This window comes from Chelmon rostratus, chromosome 23, assembly GCF_017976325.1.
Source record: "Chelmon rostratus isolate fCheRos1 chromosome 23, fCheRos1.pri, whole genome shotgun sequence".
In the NCBI taxonomy this organism is placed as follows: domain Eukaryota; kingdom Metazoa; phylum Chordata; class Actinopteri; order Chaetodontiformes; family Chaetodontidae; genus Chelmon; species Chelmon rostratus.
Genome location: NC_055680.1, coordinates 19,485,717 through 19,499,554, shown reverse-complemented (window position 1 = coordinate 19,499,554; position 13,838 = coordinate 19,485,717). Strand labels below are relative to the sequence as shown.

General features: G+C 49.3%; 2 protein-coding genes across 10 annotated transcripts; one reads left to right on the top strand and one right to left on the bottom strand.

The window, feature by feature from the left end:
* Positions 1–1,015: 1,015 nt before the first annotated feature.
* On the bottom strand, positions 1,016–4,605 carry LOC121626512 (motile sperm domain-containing protein 1-like). 9 transcript variants are annotated; one of them, XM_041965075.1, is made up of 7 exons: positions 4,584–4,605; positions 3,900–3,949; positions 3,329–3,661; positions 2,753–2,828; positions 2,298–2,578; positions 1,886–2,041; positions 1,016–1,393 (listed from the first exon to the last, which is right to left on the bottom strand). In XM_041965075.1, exons 3-7 carry the CDS (start codon positions 3,567–3,569, stop codon positions 1,365–1,367), a joined length of 783 nt encoding a protein of 260 aa, XP_041821009.1. In that variant the 5' UTR covers positions 3,570–3,661; positions 3,900–3,949; positions 4,584–4,605; the 3' UTR covers positions 1,016–1,364. The 9 variants fall into 9 exon arrangements, with proteins under 9 accessions (XP_041821009.1, XP_041821005.1, XP_041821008.1 ...); XM_041965071.1 differs by having other exon boundaries at positions 3,329–3,664; positions 4,584–4,603; XM_041965074.1 differs by lacking the exon at positions 4,584–4,605 and adding an exon at positions 4,386–4,577 and having other exon boundaries at positions 3,329–3,664; positions 3,786–3,949.
* Positions 4,606–5,666: 1,061 nt separating this feature from the next.
* On the top strand, positions 5,667–13,642 carry slc25a11 (solute carrier family 25 member 11). The gene is made up of 9 exons (XM_041964953.1): positions 5,667–6,023; positions 9,458–9,610; positions 9,738–9,855; positions 10,633–10,721; positions 11,200–11,290; positions 12,382–12,472; positions 12,667–12,766; positions 12,899–12,950; positions 13,053–13,642. Exons 1-9 carry the CDS (start codon positions 5,959–5,961, stop codon positions 13,206–13,208), a joined length of 915 nt encoding a protein of 304 aa, XP_041820887.1. The 5' UTR covers positions 5,667–5,958; the 3' UTR covers positions 13,209–13,642.
* Positions 13,643–13,838: the final 196 nt, after the last annotated feature.

Here is a 13,838-nt window from a genome sequence, read left to right as displayed (position 1 = left end):
TTTCAGTTTTGGATTTCTGATGCATTTTTAAGAAAAGAAAATCAAAAAAATATGTTTCACATGAGCAGGTGTGCTTCCCTCTCCAGGTAAACCTGGAACCACAGTCCCACCTCCAGCCTCAGCCCCCCTGCAGCTTGTTCTCATCTGCCACCTAGTGGCGTTCTGTCCGTACTGCATCTCCACTGCCCTCATGGTGTCTTTGCATCGACTCAGGCCCACAGGTAAGCCTGCCACACAGGTGGTCTGGTTCCTCACCTGAATGTGGGCGGAGCAGTGAAGGGGAAGAGCATCTTTATCTTCAGTCATGTGACATGTCTGAGTGAAACATAACATGTGGCCATCACCGATACAGAGCTGTGGGACTGCTCACCTCCGCTCACCTCCGCCCACCTGTTGGGGGGTCAGATCATGTTTGACAGGAGGAGACGAGCCGGGTTTGGATGTAAAAAAAAAAGTGTGTTTACAACAACTAGCTGAAGAAGCAGCAGCCAGTGGTCCCTGGCCTCCTCTGATCGGGTTTGCTCTGTGGATCCACTCACATCGTGGATTTAGTCTTTTCATGGCCTTAAAAGTGCAGACGTGAGCGAATCATTTGCAACAGCACAAACGGTTGATGAAAACGTCGAGTCAGCACTTCATAACATGAGCGACTGAGCGAAACTAAACTGTTTCCAACCCATGAATCTTATTCTTTTGCCTAAATTCACTTTTAACTGCTCTCCTGCAGGAAGTGACCCATCCGTCTCCATGGCAACAGTCCCACTCCACAAAGCTGAGGAAGGATTGGCTGAAGAGCATGATGTCATCGACGAAGTCACCTGCGAACATCACTGCTGAGCCGAGGATCCGACCTCCTCAGAGACCAGCAGGGTCTGGATCCGACCTCCTCAGAGACCAGCAGGGTCTGGATCCGACCTCCTCGCCGTTTCACCAGGACGAGTGTGAAGAGCTAAAAACATTGTGTTTTCACAAGAAGGAAGCAAAACTAATGAAATCAGAAACAGAAACGTGGATTTTTCACTGTGTCCCTTTAATCAACTCAGACTGATCCTGAGACCAGATTTCAGGGTCCACGGATTCAGCCCATCACTCCTCAGGTCATGAGACTGTGTGTGTTTGCAGTTTAAATAAAGTTTCATCTCCTGCTGCAGTCCCTTAGTCAGTTCAATACTAACCTGCTAATGAACCTGCTCGTTAAGTCAATTAAGTCTCAGTTAGACAACATTCATGAGGTCATGGAGACAGTCCGTGTGTGTGTGTGTGTATCTGATGTGGAGGTCAAAGGTCACCAGGGTCCATGGTTGCCATAGTGCTGGAAAACAGCTGTCACTCGAGCAGAGGGGGTGATGGCATGACGTCACCAGTTACCGTAGAAACACCATGGTGAGAAGACCTGAGAGAGACAGACAGGTGAGTCCTCAGACTGTCCACAGACAGGCAGACAGACAGGTGAGTCCTCAGACTGCCCACAGACAGGCAGACAGACAGGTGAGTCCTCAGACTGTCCACAGACAGGCAGACAGTCAGTGTTGGTTTCCTGCCCTACTTCCTTCCTCCTCCAGCCTTATTTCCTTCTCTGCTCCCTTTTGTCTCTACATTTTGTTTCCTTTTCTGTTCTTTCCTTCTTTAGCTCCTCTTCCTTTCCTTCCAGGCCTCCTTGTTTTTATGACTGTCGTCCTTTCCTTGTCCACATCCTCTCTCCTTCTTTCTTTCCTGACCTCATCCTTCCTTCTTCACTTTACTGTTACCCTCTCTACCTGCTTGTGTCCTTTCCTACCACCTTGTTTCCTTCTCTACAGCAGAGAGAGTGTGTCACAGGTAGGTGTGTGTGTGTGTGTGTGTGTGTGTGTGTGTGTGTGTGTGTGTGTGTGTGTGTGTGTGTGACCCAGTATATAAGCGCAGACCAGCTTCTGATTGGTGGAGACGTGCAGGCAGTGTGGAACCACAGAGCCACTGTCAGTGTGGAGGGGGAGCATCAACACTGTGACACATAGCACCGCCACCACCGCACACACCACCCACTGAGACACACCGCGCACAGCTACACACACACACGCACACACACACACACACAGTTTTGAAGTCAAGTTCAACAATAAAATCAACTACAAGTCCCAGAGTGCACTGCTGTTTCTCCTTGTTTCCTTCTCTATCTTTATGTGTCCTCCTTTCCTTTCTCCCTACCTAGTTTCCCTCTCAACTTCCTAGTTTCCTCCTCTACTTGACTGTTAGCTACCTCTTCACTTCCTCCATTATTTAGTCCTTCTCCTACGGCTCCCTGATCTCTGATGTCTCACCTGTGCAGGTAGACAGCTGCAGGTGTGTTCGTGTGGGCACCAGCAGAGGAGACAGAGGAGTCGGAGCAGACAATGCCCTCTGCTGGCCTTGCGTCCTCCTCTCCTCCCCTCCTCGTTTCCTCCTGCTCTCCTCCTCCTCTTCTTCCTCGCTGCCCGCTCCTCCTCCCCTCAGCTCGGCCCAGATCTCCCGTCCTCCCACCTGGCCTCCTCCTCTCACCTCCAGGCGGAACCGGTCCCTGCGGCCCCAGTTACGAGGGGAGACGTCCAGGTGACGCACGACCCTGACAGGAAGAGGAAGTGATGTCACGGTTCAGTTCTGTGTTCAGGAGGAACGACAGTGTGTAACATAATATAAGCTGAGTCAGCACTCTATTCTCAGGCTGCACTCACAGCAGTAATACTACACAGAGGAGGAGGAGTCGTAGTACTAATGAAGTACTTATCTGTGTACTTACAGATCAATACAGGATTTCGCTCGGACGTTCCCCTCTGCCTCCACCACTCTGTAGAGAGAGGGAGCTGTACACAACACTGGAGAGAGAGACAGACTGTCAGTGAGACAGACAGACACTCAGACACTCAGACAGACACTCAGACAGACAGACAGACAGACAGGCATACAGTGAGACACTCAGACAGACACTCAGGCAGACACTCAGACAGACAGTAAGACAGACAGTAAGACAGACAGACAGACTGTCAGGCAGGCAGACAGTCAGTGAGACAGACAGACACTCAGACACACAGACAGACACTCAGACAGACAGTCAGACAGTCAGACAGACAGACAGGCAGGCAGTGAGACAGTCAGACAGACACTCAGACAGACAGACAGACAGTCAGACACTCAGACAGACAGACAGACAGGCAGGCAGGCAGGCAGTGAGACAGTGAGACAGACAGACAGACACTCAGACAGACAGTCAGACAGACCGGCAGACAGACAGACAGACAGACACTCAGACAGACACTCAGACAGACAGACGCTCAGACAGACAGACTGTCAGGCAGGCAGACAGACAGGTACTGACTCTTGAAGCTCAGGCTGAAGCTGTAGGGGTTGTACACAGTTAAGACTCTCCTGTGGGAGCTTCTCTGTTCAGGGTGAAACACCAGCTCAGAGGGGAACAGGAAGACAGGCAGCGGAGACGCACCACCCGTCTCCACCCTGCTGACCTGTCTCACCACCGTCTCCCCCCTGTCCCATCTCCTCCCCCCCTGCTCCGCCGTCCCGCCCTGTCCCTTTCCGTCATGGTTGTCCTTCCTCCTCATTGGTCGGACCTGTGTGGTGGTGCCCCACGCGCAGCCATGATCCGAGCGCTGTCATTGGACGCCTTGGCGGTATGATGTCACAGCATCGCCTTCTGCTGCAGAGAGAAGAAAAGAGAAGAAGAGCTGCTGTGTGGGGAGAGAAGACACACCTGCCTTCTGATGAGAACAGTCTGCGTCCACGTGCTTATTTCACGATCAAAATAAAACTTTATTTACACAAAGGGACAGGACAGACGCCTCCTACAAACACAGAATGACGTCATCACTGTCTAAAAGTGAAAACAGCATGACATCGTCAGCAGGAGATCACACTGTCTGTTCACTACTCACATTACATCTGATGAAGAGCGAACAGCCTGGAACAAACCTGCCTGCAAATCCTGGGAAAAAAAAAAACTCTTGCTGTAACACGTGCAACGTGTTTAAATTTACATTAGAGCTCCAACAATTAGTTAACAAATCGATTAATTGATTGCCACTATTTATTTTTTTGTATAATCTTTTTTTCTGTAAACATTTCAATGTTAATTTGCTGATGTTTCTCAGATGGGAAAGTTTGCTCTAGGAAATTAGAATGGCATTTTAAAGTGTTTTCTGATGAGACGTCAAACAATAAACTGATCAGTCCATCATTAAAATAGCTAGCTGGACTCAAAACATCAAATCAATAAACAACTTTACTATCTCTCTTTAAGCAGGCTGTACTGAACGTCCTGCTTTCTGTTTAGCCATGTTTGTATGTTGTATAATATGTTTTATATGTGACTGGTTGTTGTAATAATTTACTGATAAATTAAGAAAGAGGAATATGCTAACTTGGAGCGTGTCATTTAGCTCGGTGAGGTTAAGCGCTAAGCTGATCCGACCCGTCGAATAACCGCTCAGGTGACGTTAACGTGACGAAACAGACAACATCAGCAGCTGCTGTAAATGTTGAAACACCTGAAAACTCATTAAATAATGTCAGATTAGCGTCTATTTAGAAGGGAGCGACAGCTTCGTGGCTCGACTCACCGCCGGCTGCATCCACTTCCTCAACAAGCTGTTGCTCTGGACAAGTTCCGCCCTCTATAGAGATATCAACCAATGGGTATAAAGATAGAGAAAAGCCCGCATTCTATTGGATATTAGTCACGTCAGTCGCGTCTTGTGTTTCCGTTAGCGTGATGAGCAACGAGCATTCACAGTAATGGTGAATCGAGTCAGCAGCAAGCTACAGCGTAGAAGAAGAGACTGTTGGTGTTACACCTGAGGGGGCTTGTTAAGACTTGTTAAGACTTTATAAGGCTTTGTAAGACGTTTAAAGAATCATGTTGTGTGTTATCAACACACCTGATTCAAATTAACATGTGCATCAGAGTATTTCAGTGGATTATCTTTCGCCACATCAGTATATTTAGGGAATGTTCACAGGTAAGAGATGAGGTAAGGATCCTGGATAACGTCAGCAACACGGAACGTTAACCATGAGCAGCCTTTTCACTGTAAATCGTGACTTGCGGGGTGGGCGAGTTCAATATTGGTGTGGTTGTAGAGTGGTGGGTGGAGGTGGTGAAATGAAAGAAGTTTAAAACAGGCCAACAATTTTAAAAACTGAATCACACAAGGCTAAATGGGGACTCATACTAAATGATAAAGATATTACACTATTGTATCATATAAGTAATCACACTAAACATGTATTCTGTTACTGCATTAGTGTATCTTAGTAACCTACTGTGGCAGCGCTGTGCTGCATGGTGGAGAGTCAGTGATGCTGCAGGTCAGGAGGGCTGAGTGGACGGTGGTAAGATTCAAAACGTAGCATGGTATTTTTCAAATAAACCAGCAAAAAGAATCACAGTAATATCAATTTTATACATTTTTAATTAGTTGTTTTTTATCTTATACAATTTACAAATTATTTTTCTAAACTTGAAGAAATTTGCTGTGCTGCAGCTGCCGTTGCTTTAAAGGAATGTCGGAAATTTAAACATCTTGAAGACAATAGATATGGGCACTGTTCCAGAATAAATGCAAAGAAAAAGCAGACTGTCGTCTGGATAGACCAGTAAATGTACAATTGTAATATTTAAAGTGTTATATATTTGTACAAATGCTTAAATTAAATATCTTTAAATTGTATTAATCAATGCGAGACAAGTAAGTTTTACACGTGACGCTGAGATTAACGACTTGCTGGTGGGACACTAAAAGCATCGCCTCCTGATTGGTCCGCTGGACTTTGCGTCTCCGGACGTGCCCGCTCCACAGAGTCACCTTGCCGCTGCTGCTGCAGCTGCTGTACCGGTCAGAGAGCAGGTGTACCGTCAGCCTCAGAGGCACACAAGCAGGCAGGCAGCGGGAATCGGACCGGGGACTCTGCGGGCTCTGACCGACCGGGGCAAACATGGCGGATGCAAAGCCAAAGACCTCTCCGAAGGCCATCAAGTTCCTGTTCGGAGGCTTGGCCGGGTAGGTGCTCCTGCTAGCTCCAATGCTTATGTGCTAATGTCAGCGGTCAGGGGCTGCTAACAGAAGAGCTAACAAGCTGCATGATTATTCTAGTTAAATGTACCTGTTTACAACAAACTGCAGGGTTGTTCTGGTTAAATGCACCTGTTTGTAACAAATCGTTGTGACAGTAGTTAAAGGCTGTAACGGTCCCGAGAGGCTACACGGTTAGTTACCGTTAGCTGTCAGTGACTGGTAGCCAGCACGGGGCCGGTGTTATGTAAAGTATGTTTCCCCATTGATTTGCGTTTCACCCGACACTAACCTGATCGCTACCGTTATCTTTGACTTTGAACCACTGACCATCGTTAGCTGGGATTAACCAGCATTAACCCGACACTAACTGGAAACAGGCTTCGACGCTCACCGGTGTTATGAAGAATATGGCACCCCTCAGCATCTGTTAAGCTAGCTGTGCTCGCTCTGATGATGGCTGTTGGCTTTCTACCTCCCGTCTCCTTTTAGAAACACTTTTAAACATCGACAGTCCAACTTCTTCAGGAGAAGACTCGAAGTAAACCGAGCGACACATTCACAGCCCGTCCTGCCTCGGATTTATTTTGGCTGTTATCGTTTTTAACACGTAGGCTAAAGGCTAAGGCTAGTTGTTAGAGCAGCTAGCGTTAGCCGGGCTAATGTTTGTAACTTAAAGACGAAAACCCCACTAATATGCAACATTTGTTCAACAGTTTGTTTGTTAAAATTAAATCTGTGAATCCACCTTAGCAGCTCAGCTAATCCTCACTATCTGTCAATGACAACAGCATCGTGTACGTTCATCAGTTGATCCGTTTCTGTTAGCTCTCAGAGCCTCCGGTTCATTTCTAACTGCACAGCCTGGAGGCTGAAACCTTAAACTGATGCATCAGACTCAGGAGCTGGATTCAGGTCTGACACTGTCCTCTAATGAAGGAGATGAGGAGATCACTTCATAGTGCTGGATGATACAGTGAACTTTTAATGTGTCATCTGTGGTTTTATAGAAGACTTCTTTTATAAAAGGGCAGGTAGTCAGAGAACACTACAAACACGTGAAAATAAAGTAAAACAATGTTTTTCTTCAGATTTTCTGCATCACAGTTTCCCATGTCTAAAGGAACCCCACAGTGCTGCTGTAGATTGCACGGCTTCGTTCGGTGGTTACAAACCGACCAGGTAGCCTTCAGGGCTTCTCTCAGGTGAGAATCCGGATCGCTCTGAGATTGACTGCCGACTGCAGAGTGATGCTGATTCCAAACAAGTCGCTCAGTGAAAGGCATTTCAGCCTTTTTTAACCTAAAGCTCTGAACGTCACCTGGTCTGGAGCAGCTTAGGTCTGCAGCATAAGTCACCATGGCGACCTAGCCAGGTTGAAAGAGAGCCACCTTTGTAACATGGCAAGCTCTGGCTTTAGGCTCAACATACCTCACTGACCCACTAATCCCTCACCTCTCAGACTCTACGGTCCAGGCTGGGTGCAGGGTGGTGGTCGGCCTGAGTGTGGCCGGCTCAGGAGGTCTTCTGGCCGGGTTGAAAGGCCGATTGAGCCCTGGTCTAGCTCCGGGCAGGACAGGGAGGCTGTTAGCGGGAACCCTCAAACGTTTCTCTCTGATTTCACCTCCTTAAACTGACGGCAAACTGTGGCTGCAGCTCTGATCCACGGCCGTGCGCAGCAGGCGTCCTCCACCACGTCTGTCTGTGATTCATTAACATGTGAGACATAAAAGACACCAAGACACGAAACACAAGACGAGATCAGAGGACACGTTTCGATCGGCTTTAACAGAGTCAAATAAAACAGGAGATAAAAACCTGAGGGCGAGCAGAGTAAGACACGAACTGTGTGAAGACTGGACGCGTCACAAATACTTCTTCAGTGCTCCGCCTGTGGAGTGATGCATTGTGGGTAAGAAGTGCAGTGCTTGTACTCTTTTACAGTGTGCACACTGTAAAAAGTGAGTGTCCTCTGCAGAGACACTGATGCGTGTTCTGTCGCGCAGCTGCTGCATGTGTGTCCTTTAAATGTCACGACCCCCCCAGCGGACTTCCAAACCTTTCAAGAGCGTGCACACCCTTCGAGGAGCGTGCACGTGAACCTCCGAGCAGCGTGAGCGGCAGCTGCTGGTGTCACTGCTGCTAGTGTTTGTGGTCAACAATGTCGGCCTGTAACATGTGGGTCTGTCTCTGCAGGGGTCCGGTCCACAACGTGGTCTGAAACAGTCTGTGAGTAGCAGGAACCAACAGTGGACATAGAGGGACAGGGATCTACTGGACCACTTCCAGAACCTGTTGCACCCGTCTAGACCCCAGAATATGTCAAAACAGGGCCCGGTGGTAAAAACACCTTTAGTGATGAAAGTGGGAAGTGCAGTCCAGGCTCCTTGAGGACCTGATCTGTGGATTTGGACCAGACTCAGCAGTTAGATCCAACTCTTCTTCAAAACAAACTTCTTTGGTTTGTGAAGTTCTTTGTGCCACAGATCCAGTTTACACGGTTGACCATAAAATCGTGTGGACCAAACATGTTTGTGACGTCACTGAGTGGATTATGATTGTGGACCAGAGACCGCGTAACGCTCCGCTCGCTGGCCAGCCGGCTGCAGAGCGTGTTAGCGTGCTACAGCGCAGCAGTGCTGAAGTCTTGCACAGAAGGTCGACAGTCACAGCAGAGTGATGTTTGGTCGGTCAGATGCATCACTCACTTCAAACATGTTCTTTCTTTCCACAGTGAACTCAGTGCTGCAGGAGCCGTTTCTTTCTGCTAACAGAAAGGACCAGCGCGCTGTTTGCGCTGTCAGAGAACTTAGCTCTCCAGCTCCAGCATGCTTTAGGAGACATGTCTGAGCAGGGTCAGCGTTCACCTGGTCAGCAGGGAGTGTTTCTCCGTCTGAACCTTGACCTTCATGTTGGGGCCTCGCGGGCTGATAAAGACTCACGTAACACAGTACGAGCTGTTCCACTCAGATAACAGACGGTTATCGCTGCAGAGTCGCTGCGTCTGAGCTCCACTGCCAGCAGATCAGAGCCTGAAGAATGAGCAGCCCAGACCCACCCCCCTGTGGGCCTGGAGGACACAGCGGGTCTCAGACCAGCAGGAAGTCTTCTGTCAGGGACTATGTGGACATCAAGGAGGTCATGCAGGCGATGTTGAATTATTTGTGCATGTCTGATGAAAAGGCTTCTTCAGGCATCCGTGTTTTTGCGCTCATGGAGCATGCTCAGTAGAGTCCTACTCCAGCCAGTCAGGTGAGGTTAGGGTCAGGTAAGGGTCAGGTGACCTCCTGTTGGCTCCCCTCACATGAAAGAGGTAAAACACTGCAGTCAAACGTCTCCTTTGGACATGTCGGCGTTATTGGCCTGAATGGATGAAGTAGTGATGCTTTGACGACTAACTCTCCTCCCGTCTGTCTCTCCAGGATGGGTGCGACAGTCTTCGTGCAGCCGTTAGACCTGGTGAAGAACCGGATGCAGCTGAGCGGCCAGGGCACGAAGGCTCGAGAGTACAAAACCAGCTTCCACGCCCTGTTCTCCATCCTGAAGAACGAGGGGGTCGGAGGCATCTACACCGGGTATCTGACGCTGCATCCAGCGCTTCATCCCACAGTTCTTCTGCCACTTCGTCTGCTTCTCGACCTGAAAACTACCCGTCAGATTGTGTATTCAGATTCTGACTAATATATTTTCTCCGCGTCCCAGTTTGTCGGCAGGTTTGTTGCGCCAGGCGACGTACACGACGACTCGTCTGGGAATCTACACCATCCTGTTCGAGAAGATGACCGGAGCTGACGGGCGACCGCCGAGCTTCCTGCTCAAGGTGATCCCTCAGCCTTTCACACACCTTCTTCTCGTTTTCACTGTTTTCAGGACTTCAGCTGCACTTTCATGTCAACTGACCTTCAACTGCTTTCAGTAAAGACAGCTGAGCGCTGAGTGTAACCCCTGAAAGCAGTCAGATTATCAGGAACCGTGCAGACAGCTGAGTGTTCAGACGAAGACGTTGCCGTGTGTGTTTATGCTCCCAGTGTTCATTGGATGGTGAGTGCAGCCGAAAGCAGTGGAAGTGTCAGATGGAAACTTTGTCGGTCGTGTTAGAGCGGAAACGCTGCAGTTGGTTCTAGTGGGAACCATTGACGTGGAAGAACCTGAAGGGTCTGTTTCATGTCCAAGTCCTGAACCAGCAGGATAGGAACAGGGTGGTGTGATGTCCGCTGCCGTTCATTGCAGTGATGCGTCACTGAGGCTGCCGTATTGTTCTGGGGGGGCAGGGGGTGTGTCCGGTTAGAATCATTGTTACTTGCTGATCGTTTTGGACCGATTTTCAGCCGCTTGGTGTGTTAACGATGCCAGACATGTGTGATGATACAGGATGCTCCATCCGACGTAGATCGTTACAATATTATGAGTTTAATAAAATACTATAATAATATTATTATTATTATTAATGTAATACTGTTTTTAAAACTGCTGCCATGAAGCTGACGCGTCACTCCAATGAACAGCTGCAGCCAATGAGGCGTCTCCGTACAAGTGTACGTCAACGGTGACAGACTGCCGCTGCTGGCCGCAGTAACGCTGTGTGCTCCCCCTACAGGCTCTGATCGGCATGACAGCTGGAGCTACCGGAGCGTTTGTCGGGACACCAGCAGAGGTCGCACTGATCCGGATGACGGCCGACGGACGGTGAGACAGAGGCTTAGACAGAGAGACAGACAGGCAGGGAGACAGACAGACAAGCAGACAGAGAGAGAGACAGACAGACAGACAGGCAGACAGAGAGACAGACAGGCAGACCTGACCTCGTCCTGCTCTCCAGACGATGAACCTGACTGTTTCCTCAGTTATCAGGACAGTGTTTTTCAGGCTGTGGCTGTAATGAACACGGCGGCCTCTAGGAGGCGCTGGCAGGATGTGACACGCTCAGTCTTCTGTCAGCTCTGAACGTGTGTCCACATTCAGGGTTTGAGTGGTGGGTTCACGTCTACGTCATGTATAAGTAAAGACAGACGTTCTTATCCGATCTGTTGTCGTCACATGACAGCAGTAAACGAGGTCAGGTGACGGCGGTTGTCAGGGGGACGGGCTGCGGCGACAGTCAGGATGCCGTGATGATGACATGATGATGCCGTGATGATGACATGATGATGTCGTGTGTGTGCAGGCTGCCGGCGGACCAGAGGAGAGGTTACACCAACGTTTTCAACGCCCTGGCTCGAATCACCAGAGAGGAAGGCGTCACCACGCTGTGGAGGGTGAGCCGCCGTTCACGCTGGCAGGAAACGGAGCGCCGGCGGCTCGGACCGTCTCGCCGGCGGCCTGTTTCCTCCTGTCCCACACTGAATGTGTTTGTCTTCGCTGTTCGTCTGACAGGAAGACGTTATCCAGAGACAGTCAGCTACTGTTAATTTAACGTCACGTAGAAACAACGTTTGTTCGATTATAAGAAATAAGAAATGCAACATTTTCTGGAAATAGAAGAAATCAAAAATCCTCCTGTGATTCCCCAGAGGACATGGAGACCTGACCTGTCTGCCTGTCTGTCTGTCTGTCTGCCTGTCTGTCTGTCTGTGTGTCTCTCTGCCTGTCTCTCTGTCTGTCTCTCTGTCTGTCTCTCTCTCTGTCTCTCTGCCTGTCTGTCTCTCTGCCTGTCTCTCTGTCTCTCCGCCTGTCTTTATCTCTGTCTGTCTGTCTCTCTGTCTGTCTGTCTGTCTGTCTCTCTCTCTGTCTCTCTCTCTGTCTCTCTCTCTGTCTCTCTGCCTGTCTGTCTGTCTGTCTGTCTGTCTCTCTCTCTGTCTCTCTGCCTGTCTCTCTGCCTGTCTCTCTGCCTGTCTGTCTCTCTGCCTGTCTCTCTGTCTGTCTGTCTCTCTGCCTGTCTCTCTGCCTGTCTCTCTCTCTGTCTCTCTGCCTGTCTCTCTGCCTGTCTGTCTCTCTGCCTGTCTCTCTGTCTCTCCGCCTGTCTGTCTCTCTCTCTGTCTCTCTCTCTGTCTCTCTGCCTGTCTCTCTGTCTCTCCGCCTGTCTTTATCTCTGTCTGTCTGTCTGTCTGTCTGTCTCTCTCTCTGTCTCTCTGCCTGTCTGTCTGTCTGTCTGTCTGTCTGTCTCTCTCTCTGTCTCTCTCTCTGTCTCTCTCTCTGTCTCTCTGCCTGTCTCTCTGCCTGTCTGTCTGTCTGTCTGTCTCTCTCTCTGTCTCTCTCTCTGTCTCTCTGCCTGTCTGTCTCTCTGTCTCTCTGCCTGTCTCTCTGTCTCTCCGCCTGTCTTTATCTCTGTCTGCCTGTCTCTCTGTCTGTCTCTCTGCCTGTCTCTCTGTCTGTCTCTCTGTCTGTCTCTCTGTCTGTCTCTCTGTAGGGGTGTGTTCCCACAATGGCTCGAGCGGTGGTGGTGAATGCAGCTCAGCTGGCCTCCTACTCTCAGTCTAAACAGGCACTGCTGGACTCAGGTACACCTGAACACCTGACACACCTGAACACCTGACACACCTGAACACCTGACACACCTGACACCTGACACACCTGACACACCTGAACACCCGACACACCTGACACACAGTAAACATGTACATGAGTCAGAGTGAAGTCTTTGTTAACGTGTGTGTGTGTGTGTGTGTGTGTGTGTGTGTGTGTGTGTGTTCAGGGTATTTTGGCGATGATATTCTGTGTCACTTCTGTGCGAGTATGATCAGCGGTCTGGTTACCACGGCAGCATCGATGCCCGTCGACATCGTGAAGACCAGGTGAGAATCCGGTCCAGCTCAGCTCCGTCTCTGGTTTTCATTGTTTAGAGACGGAGATGCTGCAGAAAATCAGCTGACGAGTTTGTGAAGGAAGTTGAGGTGAAACTCACGCGTTCATTTCCTGTTTGTCAGGATTCAGAACATGAGGATGATCGACGGGAAGCCCGAGTATAAAAACGGTTTGGTGAGTCACGCGGCGATCTCGCGGCACACACAGAACTGATGGCTGGTGACGTGCTGTAGGTGATTTTAAGCCGTTTTGTTTTGAATCCTTGTCGTCCGTCAGGAGGTGTTGCTGCGAGTCGTCGGCTCTGAGGGCTTCTTCTCTCTGTGGAAAGGTTTCACTCCGTACTACGCCCGCCTCGGCCCTCACACTGTCCTCACCTTCATCTTCCTGGAACAGATGAACCGCCTGTACAAGACCTACGTCCTGGACCGCTAACACACACACACACACACACACACACACACACACACACACACACACACACACACACACACAAGGACTGCAGCACAAACCTCATCGTGTTTCTGAATTTAAAGGAGCAGTCCCACATTTACCCACAAACCCTCAGCTGCTCTGTCAGAAACAGTGTACTGTTCCTTTAAATCTTCACACACACACACACACACACACACACACACACACACACACACACACACACACACACACACACACACACACACACACACTGCCAGCAGTTTGACTGAAGCTCTGTGAGAGTCCAGTGTTACAACAGGCCTGAACCAAGTCTGACACACACATAAACTGCCCTGACATGGTACAGTCCAGCTCCACACACACACACACACACACACACACACACTCTGTTCTTTTTGTAAAGAAAAGAATGTAAAATAAATGTAGTTCAAACATCATGTAGTGATGTCAGTTATTGATAATAATAATAATAATGATAAGTGTTATATGTAGAATTATCTCCCCCCAGCGATGACGACACAGAGCATCATGGGATTGCTCTGTAACCATGGATACAGCCAGAGAAACACTGGCCCTGGAGAGGACGATGAATAAACAGTTTGAGCCTCAGTTTGTTGTTCGCGTCACTTT

What these genes read in the sequence shown, in the direction of transcription:
- slc25a11 (XM_041964953.1), top strand. Translation starts at nt 5,959, where the DNA reads ATGGCGGATGCAAAGCCAAAGACCTCTCCGAAGGCCATCAAGTTCCTG. An exon ending in GCGTCACCACGCTGTGGAGG is followed by an intron (nt 11,291 to 12,381) that starts GTGAGCCGCCGT and finishes GTCTCTCTGTAG; the next exon opens with GGGTGTGTTCCCACAATGGC. An exon ending in GTCGACATCGTGAAGACCAG is followed by an intron (nt 12,767 to 12,898) that starts GTGAGAATCCGG and finishes CCTGTTTGTCAG; the next exon opens with GATTCAGAACATGAGGATGA.
- LOC121626512 (XM_041965075.1), bottom strand. Translation starts at nt 3,569, where the DNA reads ATGAGGAGGAAGGACAACCATGACGGAAAGGGACAGGGCGGGACGGCG. An exon ending in GCAGCTGTCTACCTGCACAG is followed by an intron (nt 2,042 to 2,297) that starts GTGAGACATCAG and finishes GTGTGTGTGTAG; the next exon opens with CTGTGCGCGGTGTGTCTCAG. An exon ending in GGTCTGCGCTTATATACTGG is followed by an intron (nt 1,394 to 1,885) that starts GTCACACACACA and finishes TGTCTCTCTCAG; the next exon opens with GTCTTCTCACCATGGTGTTT.